Raw genomic sequence first — 19861 nt, 5'->3', positions numbered from 1 at the left:
CTTAAGCACACTTCTGTTACTACCTTCCAAACATATCTTCTCTGCATATATGTATCTCCATGGGTTAAAAAAGAAGATCAACACGTCAAACTGAATACCCTTGTGGCTCACGCTTGGCACTTTTGATTCTGGTACTTCTCTGCAGCCACAGATTTGTCCAGCATGATTTCCCCACAGGTTTCTCTCACAGATGTGATGGGGAGCTCTTCATCTCATATGCTTGCCTGGCTGCATACATTCTTAATTGAGTAAGATGGCGATTCAGGCTGTAGCCTGCTATAGGTCCCCAAACATGTCCCAAGACTCTCACTCCACATTCCTAAGCACCTTGGAAACTATTAAGATCCAACCCAACACTCTCATACTAGGTAACTTCAATTGGTCTATATCACATCGAACTTACAAAAGTTTAATCATTGTAATATCGAACCCTAAAGTCCGAAACCCAACAAAACCGAAAACACAGAACAGCAATTTTTTTCCCAGGGGAAAACAATTGCTGTTCTGTGACAAAAAAAAAATTTAACCTTAAAATAAGTGAGGGGCTTCACCCCCACACCCCCCTACTTAAATATACCAATTCTGAGATCACACCACAGTGGAGGAAATAGCAAAGCCCTGAAAACGGCCCATCAATTTTTCTTCCCTGGGAAAAAAGTCGGTGTGCCGTGGCTTTGCTATTTTCAACTTTCGGACTTTAAGGTTCGATATTACAACATTCGAACTTGTTTTAGTTCAACGTTGTAATATAAACCTGACTTCAACTACTCCTCCATCAACTGGGAAAACTACTCATGCACCAATGCACTGGTCCAATGCTTCCTGGACTTCATCAATTGCAATGCCCTGGACCAGCTCACTCTTATCCCCACTAGAGGAAGCAACATCCTTGACTTGGTTATTATTAACATGGGCAACTGTTGCTCTACACCAATAGTCAATTCCTCACTGGTTAGATCCGACCACAAATTAATCACCATGGAAATCCACATCTCATCCACACCCCCAGCAAAGGTATCCATCATAAAAAACTTCTCCAAAGCTGGCTTTGGACTCCTGAAAACAGGTGGCTAAATTCACGGCACCCATGCCAATGGAAAATAGATGCATGACTGCCAAATCATGCACCAGTGCACTGTACAAACACGTACATAAATGCATGGAACTAGCCATACCCAACAGAACCAAGACACTCTCCTCCAAAAAAAGGAAATCAATCTGGTGGTCCCCTGCCATTAATAAACTCTACAACAGAAGGAAGAAACTGTTCCAGAAAAAGGTGAAGTCCCAAGACTGGAAGAATTCTGTTATTAGCCTCAACAAAAAATTGAGATCCCTCATCAAAACCTCCAAAGCCAGCTATGAAGGCAGAATTGCGGCAAACACTAAAAACAACCACAAAGCCTTCTATAGTTATATCAAGAATCTCCATGGCAATACCCAGATTTGCTCTGAGTTACTGCACAATGGAACCTCCTATACTGAGCCAACAGATATTGCCAACATACTGGCTGACAGATTCAATGCCAACTTTACCCCTCCCTCCCCTGCAAAGGGCCAATCTCAATACCAGAAGAATGTCAGGCACCCAGCATTACTGCAGTACAGGTTAAAGCTGCATTGTCCAAGTCCAAGAATACAGCTTCCATGGGACCCGACAATATCCCCGGCTGTATTCTACATGAATTACAAAGTGAACTGCCACCACATCTGTGTGCCCTGTCCATTCACAGCCTCACCTCAGGCTTTGTCCCTACCAAATGACACACTGCTACAGTCATCCCTTTCCATAAAGGAGAAGCAACTACAAATCCTGGAAATGAATGCCTGATTAGCCTGACGAGTCTAATATGTAAGGCTATGGAGCGCATCATCATGGACCTAATGAACAAGGATATAGGAAATCTCCAACCTCTAGATCGCACACAATTTGGTTTTGTGAAAGGGAGATCATGCTTGCTCAAGTGGGTTGACTTCTTTGAGTCAGTCACCAGAGTTCTGGATGAAGGTAAGGCAGTTCATACAGCCTACATCAATTTGGCCAAGGCCTTTGATACCATTCCTCACTCAGGAATGTTTTATAAACTCACCAAACTAGGCACCAACCCCTATATTGTTAGGTGGGTTGCAAACTGGCTCACAGATATAACCCACAGTATGAAAGTAGCGGACTCCAAGTCAGACTGCCAACCAGTCATGAGTGGAGTCCCACAGGAATCGGTCCTAGGTCTTCCCCTGTTTGGCATCTACTTCTCAGAAGTCCAGGCCAACATGGAGGTACTCTGGCTGACCAAGTTCGCAGATGACTGCAAGCTGGCAGCCATTATTAACTCCCCAAGTGATGCAGACATTCTACAGAAAGGCCTTAATGAGACCAATGACTGGTGTCAAAACCATGGCCTTAACCTTAATGCCAAAAAATGGGTTGTCATCCCCTTTGGAAAAAACTCAGTTCCCACTAATTACCACATTGATGGGAGCCCACTGAACACTGAAGGCGTTATAAGAGATCTGGAGACACAGGTTGATGGCAACCTCTCCTTCAACCACCACATTGCCACTGTGGTCAGAAAGTCCTTCTATGTGGCACATCTCATTACCAAGGGTTTTGCATCCAGGAAGAAAGAGGTCATCATTTCTCTCTACTCTTCCCTCATTAGACCAATCATAGAGTATAATGCCCCATTTGGCATGTACCTCACTAGACACCTGCAACAGCTGAAGAAGCCACATAAGTACCTCACGAAGAGGATCCTAGGCCTTAAACACATGTCCTACATTGACAGACTCAAAAAACTCCAGCTATTCTTTGTCTCATGTCGTCTACTAAGAGGCGATCTCTGCTTGACTTACAAAGCCATGTCTGACCCAGCTCTGTTAGAAATGCTACATCTAAAGAAATCCCAATCCCTCCGCACCACATGCTCTAGAGACCTCAACCTCATTACCACAATCAACAGAACATGCTGGCAGGACAGGTTCATGACCCAGAGACTGCCCATGCTCTGGAATAGACTTCCCATACATGTCAAGCAGAGCACCTCACTGGCCCTCTTAAAGAGAAATCTTGATGAGTGGATGGGAAATAGAAAGTTCACCCCAGGGATCACTCCAGTGGCTATGCTTGATATAGGCACTGGGAACTAACGTTGGGCGGCACAATGCCAGGGCACTTTATTGGGCTAGGCTTATAAAAGCTCCAGGGCCATTAGCCTAATAAACACCTCTGAACCTATAAATAACCCTCATGGCTTGTCATGCACAGACATAGTAAACAAAGTCAGGTTAGCTACAATCATGGATGTGACATTTCTGAATATCCAGGATAATGCGCGGTACTGGAAGTGAGAAATAAATAACTGCTAAGCTAAGATTTATAATGCTCAAAACACCAATTCATAAAGAAGAGTTTAAGTAGCAATTTCAGATTTCTACACAAATTCTCCCTCATAGTACCCATATTAAATAATGATAAATTAAGTTCTAGTTACATGGCTTCATATTCTATAATGTATCATAGGATCTACTTCAGAACCTTGAAGTTTCAAAGCTTTGAACTTCAAATGGCTGTGACCCTAAGATCAAAATTTTGAAACTTCAAAAACCTAATAAAAAAATAAAAACTTTTTTTTACATATTTGCCTCCTGCACCCCCATCCCCTGCTAATTAAGTATACCATCTCTGAGATCACACTATAGTGAGGAAAACAGTAACTATCCTGTTCAATGCAGTACGGTGATCTCCATTCAAAATGTTCGAAGTTTCAAAACTTCAGTCTTATGGTCTCGGCCTTTTGAAGTTCAACATTTTGAAACTTTGAGCATCTGAAGGGGATCATAATCTGCAGATACTTCATTGCATGAGACAGCATCTTGAATATGCTTTTAATGACACTGGTAATTTTGGTCAAGATTTATAATTTATTGAGGGTCCTTTTCCTCCCATTTCAACAGTATTAATTTCTCTTTCATACATAAAAGTGGCTATGGTCACAAACTCAGAAAACAATGGAGCAATTGATTCTTCCCATTTCTAATTATCTTAATGGTTACTATTGGCACACTAAAAGAGTGGTAACTAATCTTTTTTTGACACATAGGTGAATTGAAACATTAAATAATATCTGCATTTTGATATTTGAAATGTATATGTTAACAAAACGAAAGTAAATGACTGGAATTTTGTGCAGTCCTCCCACTGGCACAGAGAAAAGGAGTCCTCAAAAAGTTTTTATTATTTTTCAAATACATTTGAATGCATTTTCATAGTATTTATACACATCTTAAATAACTATGTACACTATTTACATTAGCCTGACACTATAACAGATCTTATTGTATACAGTTACTTTGTAAGTATGTCCAAGCCATAACAGAGTGTCTGATCAATAGAAAGGAAGTCCTGACTGTGACCAGTGATTGACTACTGACTTGGGCACCTGCTGGACTCAACATAGGGACAAACAGCAATGATGCGTTTCAGCCTGCTCATCTCTCCTCAGGGGAGGGTGCAAGTGTTGGCTTGTGGTACACAACCAAGGCAAGAGAGAACAAGTGGTGATGCTATGCCTTTACAGTGTCAGAGGGTTGTGTGTTGGGGGTAGATAGTATATCGCATCTAGATCTAAAAATGTTGTAATTCCATTACATTCAGCCTTCATCAGACCAATAATTGAGTACAATGTTTTTGCATGTACTTCACCAGACACTTGCAACACTTAGAGAGACCATAGAGGTTTTTCACCAAGAAATTACAGGGTACATAAAACAAGCCTTACATGGAAAGACTGAAAGCTCTGAAACTGTATTCTGTCTCTTACAGGTTGCTAAGGGGTGACCTGCGCCTGGCTTACAGGGCAGTCTCTGACCCGGCCCTGATGGAAATGCTACATTTTTGTAAATCAAACTGCAGAAGGGTCACTCATTCCAGGGATCTTACCTTAGCCTTTGGCATGAATAGGTCATGATGGAGTGATAGATACACCTCCCAGAGACTGCCACTTCTCTGGAACAAGCCTCCAATTCACGTGAAACAGAGCCCCTCCCTGACCCTCTTCAAATGCAACCTAGATCAAGGAATGGATGACTGCAAATTCATTCCTGGGGTGGTGCCCATGTCCCTCCTGGACACAGGAAGTCAGTATTGATTACCATAGACCCTTACCTCTGCAAACTTTACTCACCTAACCACCAACAAATGGAGCAACTCGGGATAAATTTGGCTATATTTGTAAGGGCTCTTGGACAGTTAGCCTAGTAACCTCCTATGAATTATGAATGTATGAGCGTATAACAGATGCATCACCATGTAGGTAAGAGTTGGTCCCTCAGAGTGCTACTGCACTCCCTTCCTTTAATGTCAGCCCTGCAAATCATGGGGGGTGGTTAACAAGAAAAGCCCTAGTGTGGGCAGCAAATGTGATACTACAAATAACCTCACTCGTCTCTCCTTCCAACAGATGCTGGACTCACTTCCTTCCCCATCATACCAACGCAGTCCCACACCACATGGGAAGGTAGAACTGGGAGTCGGGTAAAAGAAATTAGAAAGGTGTTTAGCAGCTGATGGTCAAGCTGCACTGCCAAAGTGATTACCTTGAGCAAACAAAAAAAATAAATAAATACATTTTCTACAAAATTCCGCTCAAGAACCATTTTATGCCTAGCCATGCTTACTCTAGCTTTACCAAAATATTGCTGACGTGTCAATATCCCAAGGAATTTTACACTTACAATATAGGTTTGTATACATCAAGATTTCACAGGTTGCCCCTGTCCATTAAGGGGTAAATTTTGTAATTTTCCATACATTGGTCCAAGTTAAATTTGAATAGGGTTGGGGATGAGCTTTACTTCACATGGATGGGAAGCCTTTTCCATAGAATGGTTAGTATTTAAGACACATACCTAATCTACTACATGTCCTGCTTATGTCACAGATAGGATTTACGTCCTTAGAACTGTTATTTCTGATGTTATTTGTTTGTGGATTCACAACAAATCCATCACTGTGGGATCATAGGATGCCTTATAGGCTAGGCATAGATCACTGCACAGCAGTCTCTTGAAGACCAAGTACTGGTATAGGGCTGATCGTGTCTCCTGAACCTGATTGACTTCTTCGAATCAGTCTCCAGAGCCGTGGATGAGAATAAGGCAGTCCACATGGCCTGTCTGGACCTCACCAAGGCCTTCAACACCATCCCCCACTCTGGAATCATAGATAAACTTACAAAGCTGGGCATAAATTCCTACTTCACTCGATAGGTTGCCAACTGGCTTACTGATAGAACCCACATTGTAAAAGTAGCCGACTCCAAATCCGTCTCCAAACAAGTGACAAGTGGAATACGTCAGGGTTCAGTCCTGGGACCACTCTTGTTTGGCATCTACTTCTCTGAAGTACAGGCCAACACTGAGGGACTCTGGCTAACAAAGTTTGCAGATGACTGCAAACTGGGAGCCATTACTGAATCCCCAAATGATGTGGATATTCTACAAAAGGGCCTTACAGAAACAGATGCTTGGTGCCAGAGCCATGGGCTCAAGCTCAATGCCAAAAAGTGTATAGTTATCCCCTTTGGGAAAAAACATGTACCCGTGAATTACCACATAGGTGGCAGTACACTAAACACCACAAGTGTGATAAGAGACTTAGGAACACAGATGGACAGTGGTCTCACCTTTCATAACCACATTGCCACAACAGCCAGGAAATCTTTCTATGTGGCACACCTCATCACTAAGGGCTTTTCATCCAGAAAAAAAGGAGGTCATTGTCCCTCTATACTTAGCCCTCATTAGACCCATCATAGAGTACAACACCCCATTTGGTATGTACCTCACAAGACATCTGCAACAACTGGAAAGGCTGCAGAAACACCTTACTAAAAGAATCACAGGCCTAAAGCAAATGCCCTATGCTAACCGACTAAAAAAACTCCAGCTATACTCTGTCGCATATCCAATTCATGTGAAACAGAGCTCTTCACTAACCCTATTCAATTGAAACCTGGACAAATAGATGGGAGACCACAAATTCACGATGGGGGTAGCACCCATGTCCCTCATGGACAGGGGAAGTCAGTGTTTATTATAGAATCACTCTGTGAATTACAGCCACCTAACCAAGGACAATTGAGACAACTCAGGATTAACATGGCAAGGTTTTTAAGGGCTCTACGGCTGCTAGCCCAGTAACCTCCTATGACCCTATCAACCTATGACCTATTCAAAGAAGTCTACTAGTTTAAGAAGATGTGACCTACCTTTGACAAAACCACACTGGGTAGGGTCCAGTGTCTGTAGATTTCCTATGTCATTGTTTATCCCAGCCATAATTCTTTCTATGGGCTTGCGTATGACATTAATCAGACTTATTTGTCTGTAGATCTCCCTGGGGCCATGGAACCCCCCACACATATAGGGGGATAACTACTGCAGTCATCTAGCCATTTGGCACAAAGCTTGTCTGGTGGTTTTGGTTAAACAGGGATTCTAGCAGGCCTGACGTGCCATGTTTCATGCTGTTCAGCAGGCATCCTGGAATATTATCAAAGCCCATTGAAGCATTGCTCTTAGCCTTAGAGAGTACAGTAAGAACCTGTTCCCTATTAACGTGGGGGAGAAATGGTAAGGGCTATTTCCTGGTGGGCTGAATGGGGGTGATGGGGATAAAACTGGAATGAAATTTATTGGTCAGCAGATATGATATATCCTCTGTCTTTATACAGGTAGTTCCATTCACCATTAATTCAGCACATTATTGGGTGTTGCTTTAAGGCTCTTTTGTTATATAACCTATTCATACTGGGATTCCACCAGGTTGGCTTCTTTTTGGTGGTTGTGCTATGTTTATTTCAGGTAGGTTCAGCTATTTACATGATTATACAGAGTTTCTGTGAACAATTTTGCTAGACTGTCACTTAGTAGGAGGTAGCTAACCTTGGAATATATATTTTAAATGTTTTGGGATTTGCTGAGTTCCCAGGCTTAATATTTAATGCAAAGGAGACAGCTCTGTTGTCCAGTCTAACCAATGAGGACTTTACTCCTGGGGAGTGCATCATTTTCCCATGTGTGTGTCAGGACCAGCTCAAAGACACTTCTGCCCCTGGTGGGTGTGCAGACTAGCTGTTCCAGAGTTTTTGTGTTAACAAAGTCCAGGAAGCTTAGCTGCTGCATGTTTGAGGTCATGTATGATTCCGAGTTAATGTTGGAGTAGTTAAAGTTGCCATTGAATATTGTGTTGGGTTGAATGGGGAGTATATCCATTTCATTCATATACACTGTATGGGCTTCCTGGGTCATGGCAAGACCTATAATGTGAAAGGGTATGTTATGGAACTTTACTTATAGTACATTGTACATAGAGAAGCTCAAGTTTGTCATACTGTTTGAGCAGCATTGAAGTGTGTTCATGTTTGATGTAAATTGAGAGTCCTCCACCTTTAGACCCTACCTGTGCAGTAGCTGGTCTAAATGTGTAGAAGCATTACAGCCTTGCACTACTGGAGCACTCTCTGCAGCTTTAAACCAAGTCTTGATAATTACACAGATGTCTTTATTTTCCAGGATGAGGAGAGCTTGCAGGGAGTAGAGTTTCCTGTTTAGACACCTGGCATTGAGCAGTAACACCTTTAGATTAGTCAGTTTAGTAGATTGGCACTGCCTAAAAAAGCAGTGTGTGTTTGGACAAGGTTTTAGCCAATATTCAAAAACCTAGTGGGGACAGGTACAGACTATGGAAAGCAGCATGATTAGTCTACCATAGCTTCCCAGGCAGGCAAATATTGTACCCCCTTGGAGTGGCACCAAAAACTAATCCAATTATTAAAGTCAATTACCTTTCGTTGATACTGTGGCATGATCACTGGAAAAGGTAGAGCACTGCTTAATGCTAAGCTCACACTGGCCTGAGACCCATGCCTCCCTCTTCATATAGTGCAGGGAGGTATGCCTCATGTCATTTGCACTCACAAAGACTATGACAGAGTCATACTTGTTCTTGTGGTGCAATGATTTGAGTGAGCTGACCGTGACTCTCTCCTTGCTCAACCTGGTGAGTGGGTCACCTGTGTGTCTCACAATAGAGTGTCCTATGACTAAAATATTGTGTTGTGTGGATGTCTGCCTTATAGCATACCTCTCAACTGTCCAGATTTTCACAGAATGTCCAGATTTTTGTCACACGTTTGGTGTGTTCCTCATAAAATCTGTAGTTTTCTGGAAAATCACTGAGGAATGAAATAACTAAATAATGACATACATTTATGTTTCAGACTTTGTATCCTATAGAAAATGCATGTTAATACAAATCCAGTTACTCTAACAACTTTATAAGTTTATAAAAGCAATATTTAAAATCTGTCTCTATTTTAGGCCTTTATTCCCCATTATTTTAGACTTTGTCCAGATATTTTGCATTAAAAAGTTGGGAGGTATGTATGCCTCATGGATTTAGACATTGAGACACCTTGTGATGATGTTGTATTTGTCTTGGTGCATGCTGTCTTACAAGAGTGCTCTAAAGGTTGCTGAGGATACTTGCTTTGTGTGATATGTCTGGGAGGCCTTTGAGGTCTTGGAAAATTACATGTAAGAGCCTCAGCATATGTGGTTCTATGTGTCTGGTCCATACTATGTGTAGTAGGACTAGCGTGTGCTACTGACAACCTGTTTGGTGTTGTCTGTGTAGGTATAGGACAGTCTTGCCTCCAGTGACATTGTGTAACTACATCCCTCACATTGTCAGTAAGCAAATGCCAATGGCTACATTGCCTCAGGATGCTCATATCCACCAGGCAGGCTGCAGAGATAGGTGGGAAGTGCAAATCCATGGTTACAGATCCTTAATTTGTGCATTTTTGCTACTGGATGGTACAAGAACAGTTGACAGCTGGCTACTGGGCTGTTACTTGTACTTGTAGGGCTATGCTTCAAGTGACCTTTAAGTGAAAGCCAGTTGTTCTGGCAGCAACTAGGTGCTGGGGAGATTTCTGAGGTAGTCTTTTATAAGGAAATGTTTAATTCAAAGTATTTGTGACTCTACAGGACAGTGTAAAGCACCTCACAAATTTAAATTCAACTAAATCTAAATAAATAATCTAAACTCACCAATTTAACACTAAAAACAGTGCAAGAAGTGTAGTACACTCAATAAGTAGAAATGTTATCAAAAATCTCTTAGTCTGATGAATAGCTTAAGGAGAGAGATTTTGCAAAATGACATTTATATGCCTATTGCTATGAGCCAATAAATATGGAGAGGGAAGAATTATGTTGTCAAATTATCATAAAAGACAGGCACCTAACAGCAGAATGGGTAGGAGGGGAAACTAGTACACCCTTAGCTCTGAGCTGACCAGCCTGCAACTGCCTTAATTTAAACACTGTCTTGCAACAGCCTAAGATACACTCACTACATAAAAAAGAAACTAAGATTTAATACCAGTCCACTCAAATGCAAATCAGCTGTGTACTGGAATTACTAAGTCAGGCTTAAAGACATCAGCTAAAGAAAATACAGGCTGTTAACCGAACTTAAATATAGACCAAGAAATGAAAAATCTTCACTTATCTTTGTTGCTGTATGTAATAAAACTATTATGGACCAAGAGTTGTTTAAAAGAGCACAGCAATATTAGCTTCGGGATTCTTAGACTATTAGCTCTGAACGGACTGGGCTGGTACTGTCTTAATGCAAACCCAAGTCCTGAACTAGCCTGACACACTCTTTACATAAGAAAGATATTAGGGTTTAATACCAACAGTTAGTCCACTTAAATAGCAAAATGTAGTGCACTGGAATTACTAATACCTTAGCTAAAGCAGATACAAACTGTTAAAATGAACTTAAACAGATCAAGAAATGGAAAATATTCACTCATCTTTGTTGCTGTATGCAATGGAACTATAGAACTATATTCATAAAAATATGTTGCCAATCTGCTTTAACTAACATGTTACATCTCCAGCAACATATATTCTTTGTACTAATTATCTTCCTAAACTTACAGAGCTAATAGTATTAAGATGTTATCTACTTCAGAAAAATGTGAATAGCTTGTCTGTTTCAAATAACTCCAATAGCTGCCTGGTTTGAAAAATGTATAAATCAATACTATTTTATAGCTCAGATAAAATGGATTTAAACATTTTTCTATTTAGAAATACAGATGTTAAAAATTTTAATAAAATTGGGTAGTTTTTAATTCATGCTCTGTGATGACCCATGTTTTAAGAAGCACAAAATAACATTATGTACTAATAACCAACCTCTAGGATCTAATCTGTTTTTTTTTTTGTATTGCATTATCTGCTGACAATAAAGTAGTCCCTTTTCAACAGTAAATCCAGGATGAAAATTTTCACATCCTCCAAGCTATCTTTTTTTTTCAGAAATAGAGCCTATTACAAATCACTCTATACAGGAAATTCAGAATATAGTGGATGTCCACTTCCTTAAATCAGAATGAATATTTGTTGTATGACATTTTTAAAAATAGTCCAGTACAGAATTAATGCATTGATAATGAGATGGAGTGGAAATAGAATATTATAAGTATTTACTTCAGCACCCATATATTTTTATAGGCCTGACTTGTTTTACCCTCCTATAGGCTGGACGTGCTCTATGATGGTGGGTTTTGGCAAGGTTATTATGGTCTATAATCTGACTCTGCCTTGCAAACTCTACAAAATTTACTGTCCATAACAATTTATTATCTATAAGGTTTAATGATTGTGTATTTTAATTTTTTTTATTAATAAATATGGTTTTGCATGTTTCCTTCCATTTTTTTAGTATGATACATTCAAGTAAAATTTTTAAAATGGAAGTCAAAGCATATGATTAAACATCAGACAATCCTATGTCTTCATTATCCTACATTGTAGTATGGTGTTTGAATTTGTAGCTTCTGACTTCACTTTTCCTTTCATATTCATATCAACAGCATAAATTATAATTTCATTGTTGTCAGTTCCTGTGTTATATAATAATGTTCACTTATAATCTCATTCACCTACAGACAGAACAGTACTACAGTTGTGCTGGCTTCTCCCAACTTCATAGTCATTGTCACTCTCTTCTTCACGCTACAGTGCCACTAAGGAAATATATCTAGGCAAGATTTCTAGCAAGGACTTTGGCAACAAAATAAACATCTAAATAAATAAATAAATGTTTATTTAAACAATTAAAACATACTTCCACAGTAAGCTTCATCTAATAACTTGTACTCAAGATCATGACCTAATACAGAAGCTAAACACAGTTTGTACAGAACAGTTACTATTATTGCACCGAAACATATGAGGTGAGTTTAAGGCAGCACTATAACTCCGATTTTACAAAAAGCCTAATTAATTTATGATGTGATATTTAGTTTCACTGATGGGACTTTTTTACCATTTAACAACTTTGGTATGTGAAAACACTCGTATTACATACTATTTATTATTTTGTCTGTATGTTTTAAAGTAGCATTGCGTTGGCAAAGAGGATCAATCATTCAGTTCATAATAAAGACACACTTCCAATTTCTGTTTTTTTTCCAAAGTACTACTTTCTCACTGCATTGAAACAGGGCTCCTTATGTAGTTGGCAAGGCTATGATTTACCTCATTTCTGTTACCCTTGTCCCTCTTTAATCCTTTAGTTTACAGCCCTACGCATTCCCTGTTACTTTAATTTTACAGCTAATAACCTGTTTTAATTGTTTCTGTACTCTGGCTTCAGTCTGCTGCCCTTCTGCACAACCAATACCCAAAGAAGAACAGATATGGCCTTGGATGTTCTTATCTGAAGTACACTGTTAACACTGAATTACAGTGCTGCCGGATATCAAAGACCAATGAAAAACATCTCAAGACTAGCAAAAACAAATACTTTGACTTTCACCTTTCCTACATAGTCCTATTTTTGATAAGCTGATTGCAGTAGTATTCTGAAGTGTGCAAACAAATGCCTCCCATAATTCAATGCTTCTGACATGAAGGCTTGGTCAACATGTCTAGGTCACCAATGTGTTAAGCAGAAATTTTCACATGCACTAGGTGTCTCATGCATAACTTTACTCATACATGCAAATATTATCCATTAGGACTGCTTGTTTAGGTCTTAAGAAAGACTGATATATAAAAGTGCAAAAATGTGAACTGCTTAGAATGCATATTGCTGTTGAGTCTACATTTTGATACAATACTTCAAAAAACTATATACTAACAATTATAGTTTAAAATATTATATGCGTAACTTAAATACAAATTTTACTCCTAAAATAGAAGTCTGCATCCTGTATGTGAGAAATCTCCTCAAATCTGCTTATTAGTTTTTGTCTCAAACTCATGGTTATTATATCTATGATATAATCTCAGACTTATATTTGTATTAACATTAATGTAGTACTGCTGTCCATATAAGTGAATAAGGTTAACATTTATTAACATCATAATACATACATTTTATTTACTTTGATTGGGGTATAATGATAAAGAGCATTATAAAACACAACAAAAATGTAAGTTCAAAACCTCTGCTATCCACATCTGCCTTACTTTTGCAAGCACTGATTCATTCATCCCTGATACCAACCTTACCCTAATCATGGTCTGGAGAAGCAGGAATCTCTCCCAGCTAGCAAAGCATATAAGGCAGAAAACTTATTCTGGATGGGATGCCAGTCCACTGTAAGAAATACCTGTACTTAGTCACATATCCTACACATATCCATAAGCAGTTCAGAGGCTCATTAATCCACCCACCTAACAGTGTGTCTTTGGAATCTGGGTGAAAACTGGAGAACCTGCCATATGTTTTTACATTTAGAATTAAACTACGACAGAAGGTGGTACAATGGTGTAGTGGTTAATATAGCTGTCTCACAGCACTCATTCTGTAGTTTGGTTCTTGACTGGAGTGTCCTCTCTGCAGTGTCTGCATGCCCTCCTTGCATCTCTGTGAGTTTATTTATCAGGTGCTTCAGTTTCTTACTACTTTCCAAAGACATTCTGTAGGTGCACTGGTATTCCTCCAAATTATCTGAAGGTGTGTGAGTGTGGGTGTGCATTTGTGTGTACTGCATGTGAGTCAGTGAGTGCTGGCATGTCCAACTATATGCCCTGTGATGGGTGACTGTATGTCTGAGTCTAAGGCCTGTGACTGACTGGTACATTCTTTTAAATGAATTGTGTGCCTTTGCATCACTGGGTGCATGATATGCAACAGTCCTCTATCACTTTGAACTGGAAGAGGTGGACAACGAGAGAATGAATAAACAAATGAATAAACTGACTGCGAAATGGCAGTGAGCTTATCCCAGGTCAGTCTCACATGCATAATTCCTCAAATTTTAATAGAAAGTAAGTCAATTCAGAGCTGGCTTAAAATGTGATGCATTCCCTTGGCTATGATGTAGTACAAACACAGGAATAGTCTAGACAAAACACTGCTTCCGATGCACAAAAGTGGAGATGTAGAAGTCATTCCCTCCAGAATACCACCAGGCCACACACTGAAAAGGAATACAGAAAACAGGTCTTCAACATGCTGCACCCACTACATACAGCCTACCTTCCCTACTTAAGTTACATCACAGTCTTTAACTGAACTCCACCTCTGCTTCAACCAAAATGTCTTCACAACAACAGTGCACTATATGAAGACAAATTGCAGCATTTACGTGATGGTACTAGACACCACAAACATCAAAGGAAACAATTATAAGGAGAAATGCATACCTATGGGAAAAAATCTCTCTCTCTCTCTAAACATATACATATATATATATATATATATATACACACACACACACACACACACACACACACACACACACACACACACACACACACACACACACACACACGCACAAGCACACACACATATCATGTGTGTTTGCGTTGATACATTCATATATATATATATATAAGTAAGCATAAGCTTCATATACCCACATATTGGACATATAAGCATACCTCTCAACTGTCCAGAATTTCGCAGAATGTCCAGATTTTTGTCTCATACTTTTTTGTCTGCCCCTCATAAATGTTGGGGTTTTCTGGCAAATCACTGAGTTTTGAAGACACAATAGTGATAGACATTAGAGTTTCAGACATCATATCCATCAGAAAAATACATAACAATGCAAAACCTATTATTACAGCACCTTTCTAAGTTCATAAAAGCAATATTCAAAATTTGTCCCTGATTTTGGGCTTTTGACGCTTCATTATTTTTGGCTTTGTTCAGATTTCTTCTACTAATAGGTTGAGAGGTATGCATATAAGTAATCAAATTACTTGGTGGTTTTATAATTCATAAATTCATTTTATAGGCTGATGCTTTGTTGCCTGCGGCTGCAAAACTGTCATTTAAAAATCCAAATTATGTAATATATTCAGACCACCTTTTTCTTTGTATTGCTGCTATCAATTTAATGCAAAATTATGGCGTATTCAGTGTAAACTAAACCATACTCAGCACCCTAATATAGAATATATTTTATGTTTTAGGACTGAAAATGCATTGTACACAACACACTGCAGTAAACCCAATGTCTGGACTTGGTCCGTACAGCCTTGCGGTTGCCGTGTATTCTTGTAATTTGCAGTGCTAACAATGTCAGCGCGAGTTCTTCCCCTAGCCTTCTCAGATAAACGGATTACTCCTCCGAGCTATATTAAACCAACAAGGTACGATGTTGTCCGGAAGGATCTAAAAACACGATATATTAAGACGAGGAAAAATAAAAGATCCACTCAATCAGGCGACAGCGTCCAGTTACTGTGATGTAGAAATTATCAACAGGTGTGCCTGGAGTCACATTCTGAAAAACAAATGGCTGGGTTTTTACTTTGCCTAAATGGTTCAGTAACACTAACATATCTGCAAAATCTTCGGGCATACGTAGAAAGACATGAATCCGAAAAAAAAAAACTTTTTAAAAGCCAAAGTAACATTTGTAAAAATCTTTTTAGACACCAATGGGAAATTACTTGGTTAAAGGTATTATACTGCGCTTGCAGTAACGATTACGGTGAGCATTTGCAAACCTCTGCTCTTGCAAGTATAAATCATAATGGATAAACTAGGGCTTCGCCTGACTGGGTTCCCCAACACAAGCATACAAACTCGCACGCGCGCACACACACAACCTGGACAACAGTGACATTAATGTCCCGTTAAATGTAATGGAGAAAGGATAATGACAACATGACGCATCCCTCCTTAGACTATATTGTCACCATCTGAAACCGTTATGTCTTGTGATTTGACAGCTCTGCCTGAACTTGACGTCCCTGTCGCTTCTCTAACAGCTGATTTCGGATCATACTGCTCAAAATTTTGCAGAATGCCCAGATGTTTGCTTTGTATTTTTTTGGTCTAGTCCTCAAAACATGTGCGGTTTTCTGGCAAATCATTCAGGATTGAAGTCAAATTCATTAAATAATGAAATACATTTAAGTTTCAGATGTCATATTCTTCAGAAAATGCAATCTATGTTTAGCAAATTATTAAGTTTATAAGAGCAATTATTAAAATCTGACCCTATTTTAGGACCTCACCCCAATTAGGTTTCATTCAGATTTCTTCTGAAAAGAGATTGAGAGGTATATTTCGAATCAAGACGAATTAGACTTAATAGCAGTTCAATTTTCAGATCTTCATCGGATTATAATCGATAACTGTGCTGCGGTGAGTGCGCCCAGCATAATGTATTCTAAAAGTTGCGTGAGACTGGAGCGAAGTCAGAGCATCCCTTACCTGTTTGTCGAGGAGTTCCTTGCCCGCAGCTAAAACTTTCGGAGCTGGGACCCTTTCGCAACTGCACCCCTCCAAAAGATATATCCCATTAGGTCGAGCACTTTGTTCACTCTCGAAGTAGAAGAGCAAATTCTGGTAAAGGGCGAACCACTTGTCGTGCCACCGGTTGTTCTCAGCAGTCTTTTTGCTTAAATAGCCTCGTTTGGACCCCTCCTTACGCGCGACAAGAGACAGGTACAGCGCGTGGCCCTCGTTGTAGCGCACGGTCTTCTGCATTGTGGCCCCAGAACCCCCGTGGGCACACTCTCTCTCTCTAACCTTGTTTTTCCTCACACGTAATCTACCGGACAAAACTCGCGCAGCAACATCGTTGACAATTAAATCCCTGTTGGAATTCGCTCGTAACTGTGTGAGTGTACAGTTTGGGACTCCATGACAGACACTGACACCCTGACCTAGAGCTCAAACAGTGCGCCTCTTCAATGCCGCCTCTGTCCTTCCTAGTGAGGCTTAACTACCTCTCGGATGGAGCGGCGCTCAATCTTGGCGGGCGGGGAAAAAAGAATGGGAGGGGGCGACTCTAAGTGGAGGCGCAGTTGTGGATCTGGTAGAACCAGTTAGCGGAGCCCACGAGTTTCCTCGCGGCAGGCAGCAGCAGGCAACACGTGAAACCGCGCGCAACACAACATTAATGGGTACAAAGAATGATAATAATAACTGTTGGATGGCACGGGGGAGAGTAGGTCACGTGGGACTGGGAGATCGGCTGTAATCCGTGTTGACACGGATTTAAAGCAACACATCTTAATCATTTCTCGTATCTGGTGATTTACAGTACAGACACTGATGTACGTGCGTCTCACTGCACCCAAATGCAGCTGGAAATGAGGGAATTCTCAATGGAGCCATACGCATGCAGAAAACACTGTTTTCCTGTCACTGCCTACCATATAGTCATCAAATGTCCCACCAGTTTGAGAAGGAAAAGTGTAAGAAGGCTAATGTCATTGGCGTGGTTCTGCAGGGAGATTAACTACTACTGTATTTTTAGATTTGAGCGTGCAGTGCAGATCCATGAAGGTTATAATGCAGAACCACTAAGTGTTCGCATTTTAAGAACTTTAAGGTTTCTGATAATTTCTCATTGTTAGTGTTGCATCCTCTAAAGTATGAGCTTGGCCGGTTGCATAATAGCGCACTTGAAAATAAAAACTAAGAATCTAGGGCACTCAGCATCTATGCAATAAAATACATCCCGCATTCCCGCACCACAATATGATCTAATTGATTGTCATCGTCTGTGATTTCCCAGCACATTGATTTCTGTATTGTCTTGAAAAAATGGACTTTGCTTTGCTGTCATCGGGTTAACTTCGCACAGCTTCCTGCCCTTTTAACCCAAGCTGTCTACGGTGTACGCCGTCTTATATTAAGTTATACCGCTACTGTTTTTGATGGATCCCCTGCAGCTACTCTATCGGTAACTTTATTTTAATAAACACTTTGATCAGGTTATTAAACAAAAGGGAACAATATTATGTTGTCAGACGATCTGTTACAAAACATCTCTGCAATCACAGTACTGCAGTAGGGTTCGATGGTAGCTATGACAAGAAAATATTAAGGCAATAATATTGTCTGTCCTTGCAGGATGTTCATCCCATAACGTGAGTGCAGTGGACAGTAATGCGGGCACTTAGCCTTAGCTCATCTGCAACCTTATTCAGCTACTGGGAATTATGGTGCTAAAGTAAATTCCAGCGGGATGAAGGAACCAAAAAAGAAAACACCGAGGAGAAAATAATACGAGAGGATAGACAGTAGAGCACGGTTAGGAAAGTCCACTTTTGGAGTTACTTCTTTTTATTTTAGTTTAGTTTTAGGGGTCTTGTCAACATTTATTTAACATAATATGATCTTCGGGCAAAATCACAAATCATTTCTTTTACTGCACGTGAAGCTGTATTAATTTATTTTGTTAATGAAAATTAAGAGACCCTACTGGCAGCACACTATCTGTTTTAAATCTTCCTCCAATATCTAGAAGCAAGAACACACTGAAACAAGTTTGCATTTATATTCAAGCGAGGCAACAAACAGAAAGGCAAGCTATAAACATCATCATCAACATCTGTCTCATAACACTCACAAAAGCCTGAGGTTCATTGTCCATTCTGTTAGAAAAGGTGAAACATGAGGCAGGCAGGCTCTAGCCGTCAACTTCTTTGCTCAAGAATCATAATCAAAGCCAAAAAAGATGAGGATGAAGGCCCCAGAACAGTAACAGTTTTACAATATTATTCTAATTCACTTAAAAAAGTTAACAGAAGAACAGAACAGTTTTTGCAAAAAAAAAAAAAATCATTTTGTGAACAATAAGAATTATGAAGCCATAATGTCTGGCATTGTTGACTGACAATAATCCTTAGTGATTTACCATAAAATAAAAAGTTGACAAGGGACTGCTCAAAAATTTGTGGGCAAAATCAAGATTGCTATGCAAAAATCAGGGAAAGTTGAGAGGGCTGTATGTAGTAACTCCCCTCTCCAAATATTGTCCTTTACACCCTCAATAAATGAATGTTTCATTTTCCACTGCCAACCCTAACATAAGCAAAAGATCAAGGTTGCTATGCAAAAATCAGGGAAAGTTGAGAGGGATGTATGTAGAAACTCCCCCCTCAAAATATTGTCCTTTACACCCTCAATAAATGAATGTTTCAATTTCCACTGCCAACCCTAACATAAGTAAAAGTTTCAGATGAGCAATCTTAATTGTAGACACATTATGTAAAAATGAAACCCGCGGTAGTGGTGCTGCGGTAGTGTTGTCGCCTCACAGAAAGACGTTGTCACGTTCGATTCTCAGCTAGAGCGTCTTCTGTGTGGAGTCATGCGTGAATGGGCATTCCTTCTTTGAAGATTGTGCGTCAGGGCTGGTAACTCGGCACGTAAAAATCCACTACCAAACATTAGCGGACCGGAGTTCTGCTGTGGCGACCCCTAACCGGGATAAGCTGAAAGACACAACAACAACTTGTTGTAGGGATTAGCTCAGGTCTTTGGAAAAAAAAGTCAGGTATTCAGGCCTGA

At 39.9% G+C, this 19861-nt stretch overlaps 1 protein-coding gene across 1 annotated transcript in view; it reads right to left on the bottom strand.

Moving 5' to 3' along the window:
- The window catches only part of RASGRF2 (Ras protein specific guanine nucleotide releasing factor 2), a 1933635-nt gene extending 1916164 nt beyond the window's left edge, over nt 1–17471 (bottom strand). The window contains exon 1 of the mRNA XM_044064238.1: nt 16769–17471. Within this exon, the coding sequence (XP_043920173.1) occupies nt 16769–17044 (276 nt within the window). The 5' untranslated portion in view covers nt 17045–17471. The remainder of the gene's footprint in view (nt 1–16768) is intronic.
- Between the last annotated feature and the right edge of the window lie 2390 nt (nt 17472–19861).

This window comes from Protopterus annectens, chromosome 2.part2, assembly GCF_019279795.1.
Source record: "Protopterus annectens isolate FY-2018-M chromosome 2.part2, PAN1.0, whole genome shotgun sequence".
In the NCBI taxonomy this organism is placed as follows: Eukaryota; Metazoa; Chordata; order Ceratodontiformes; family Protopteridae; genus Protopterus; species Protopterus annectens.
This window is presented reverse-complemented; position numbering and strand designations above follow the sequence as displayed.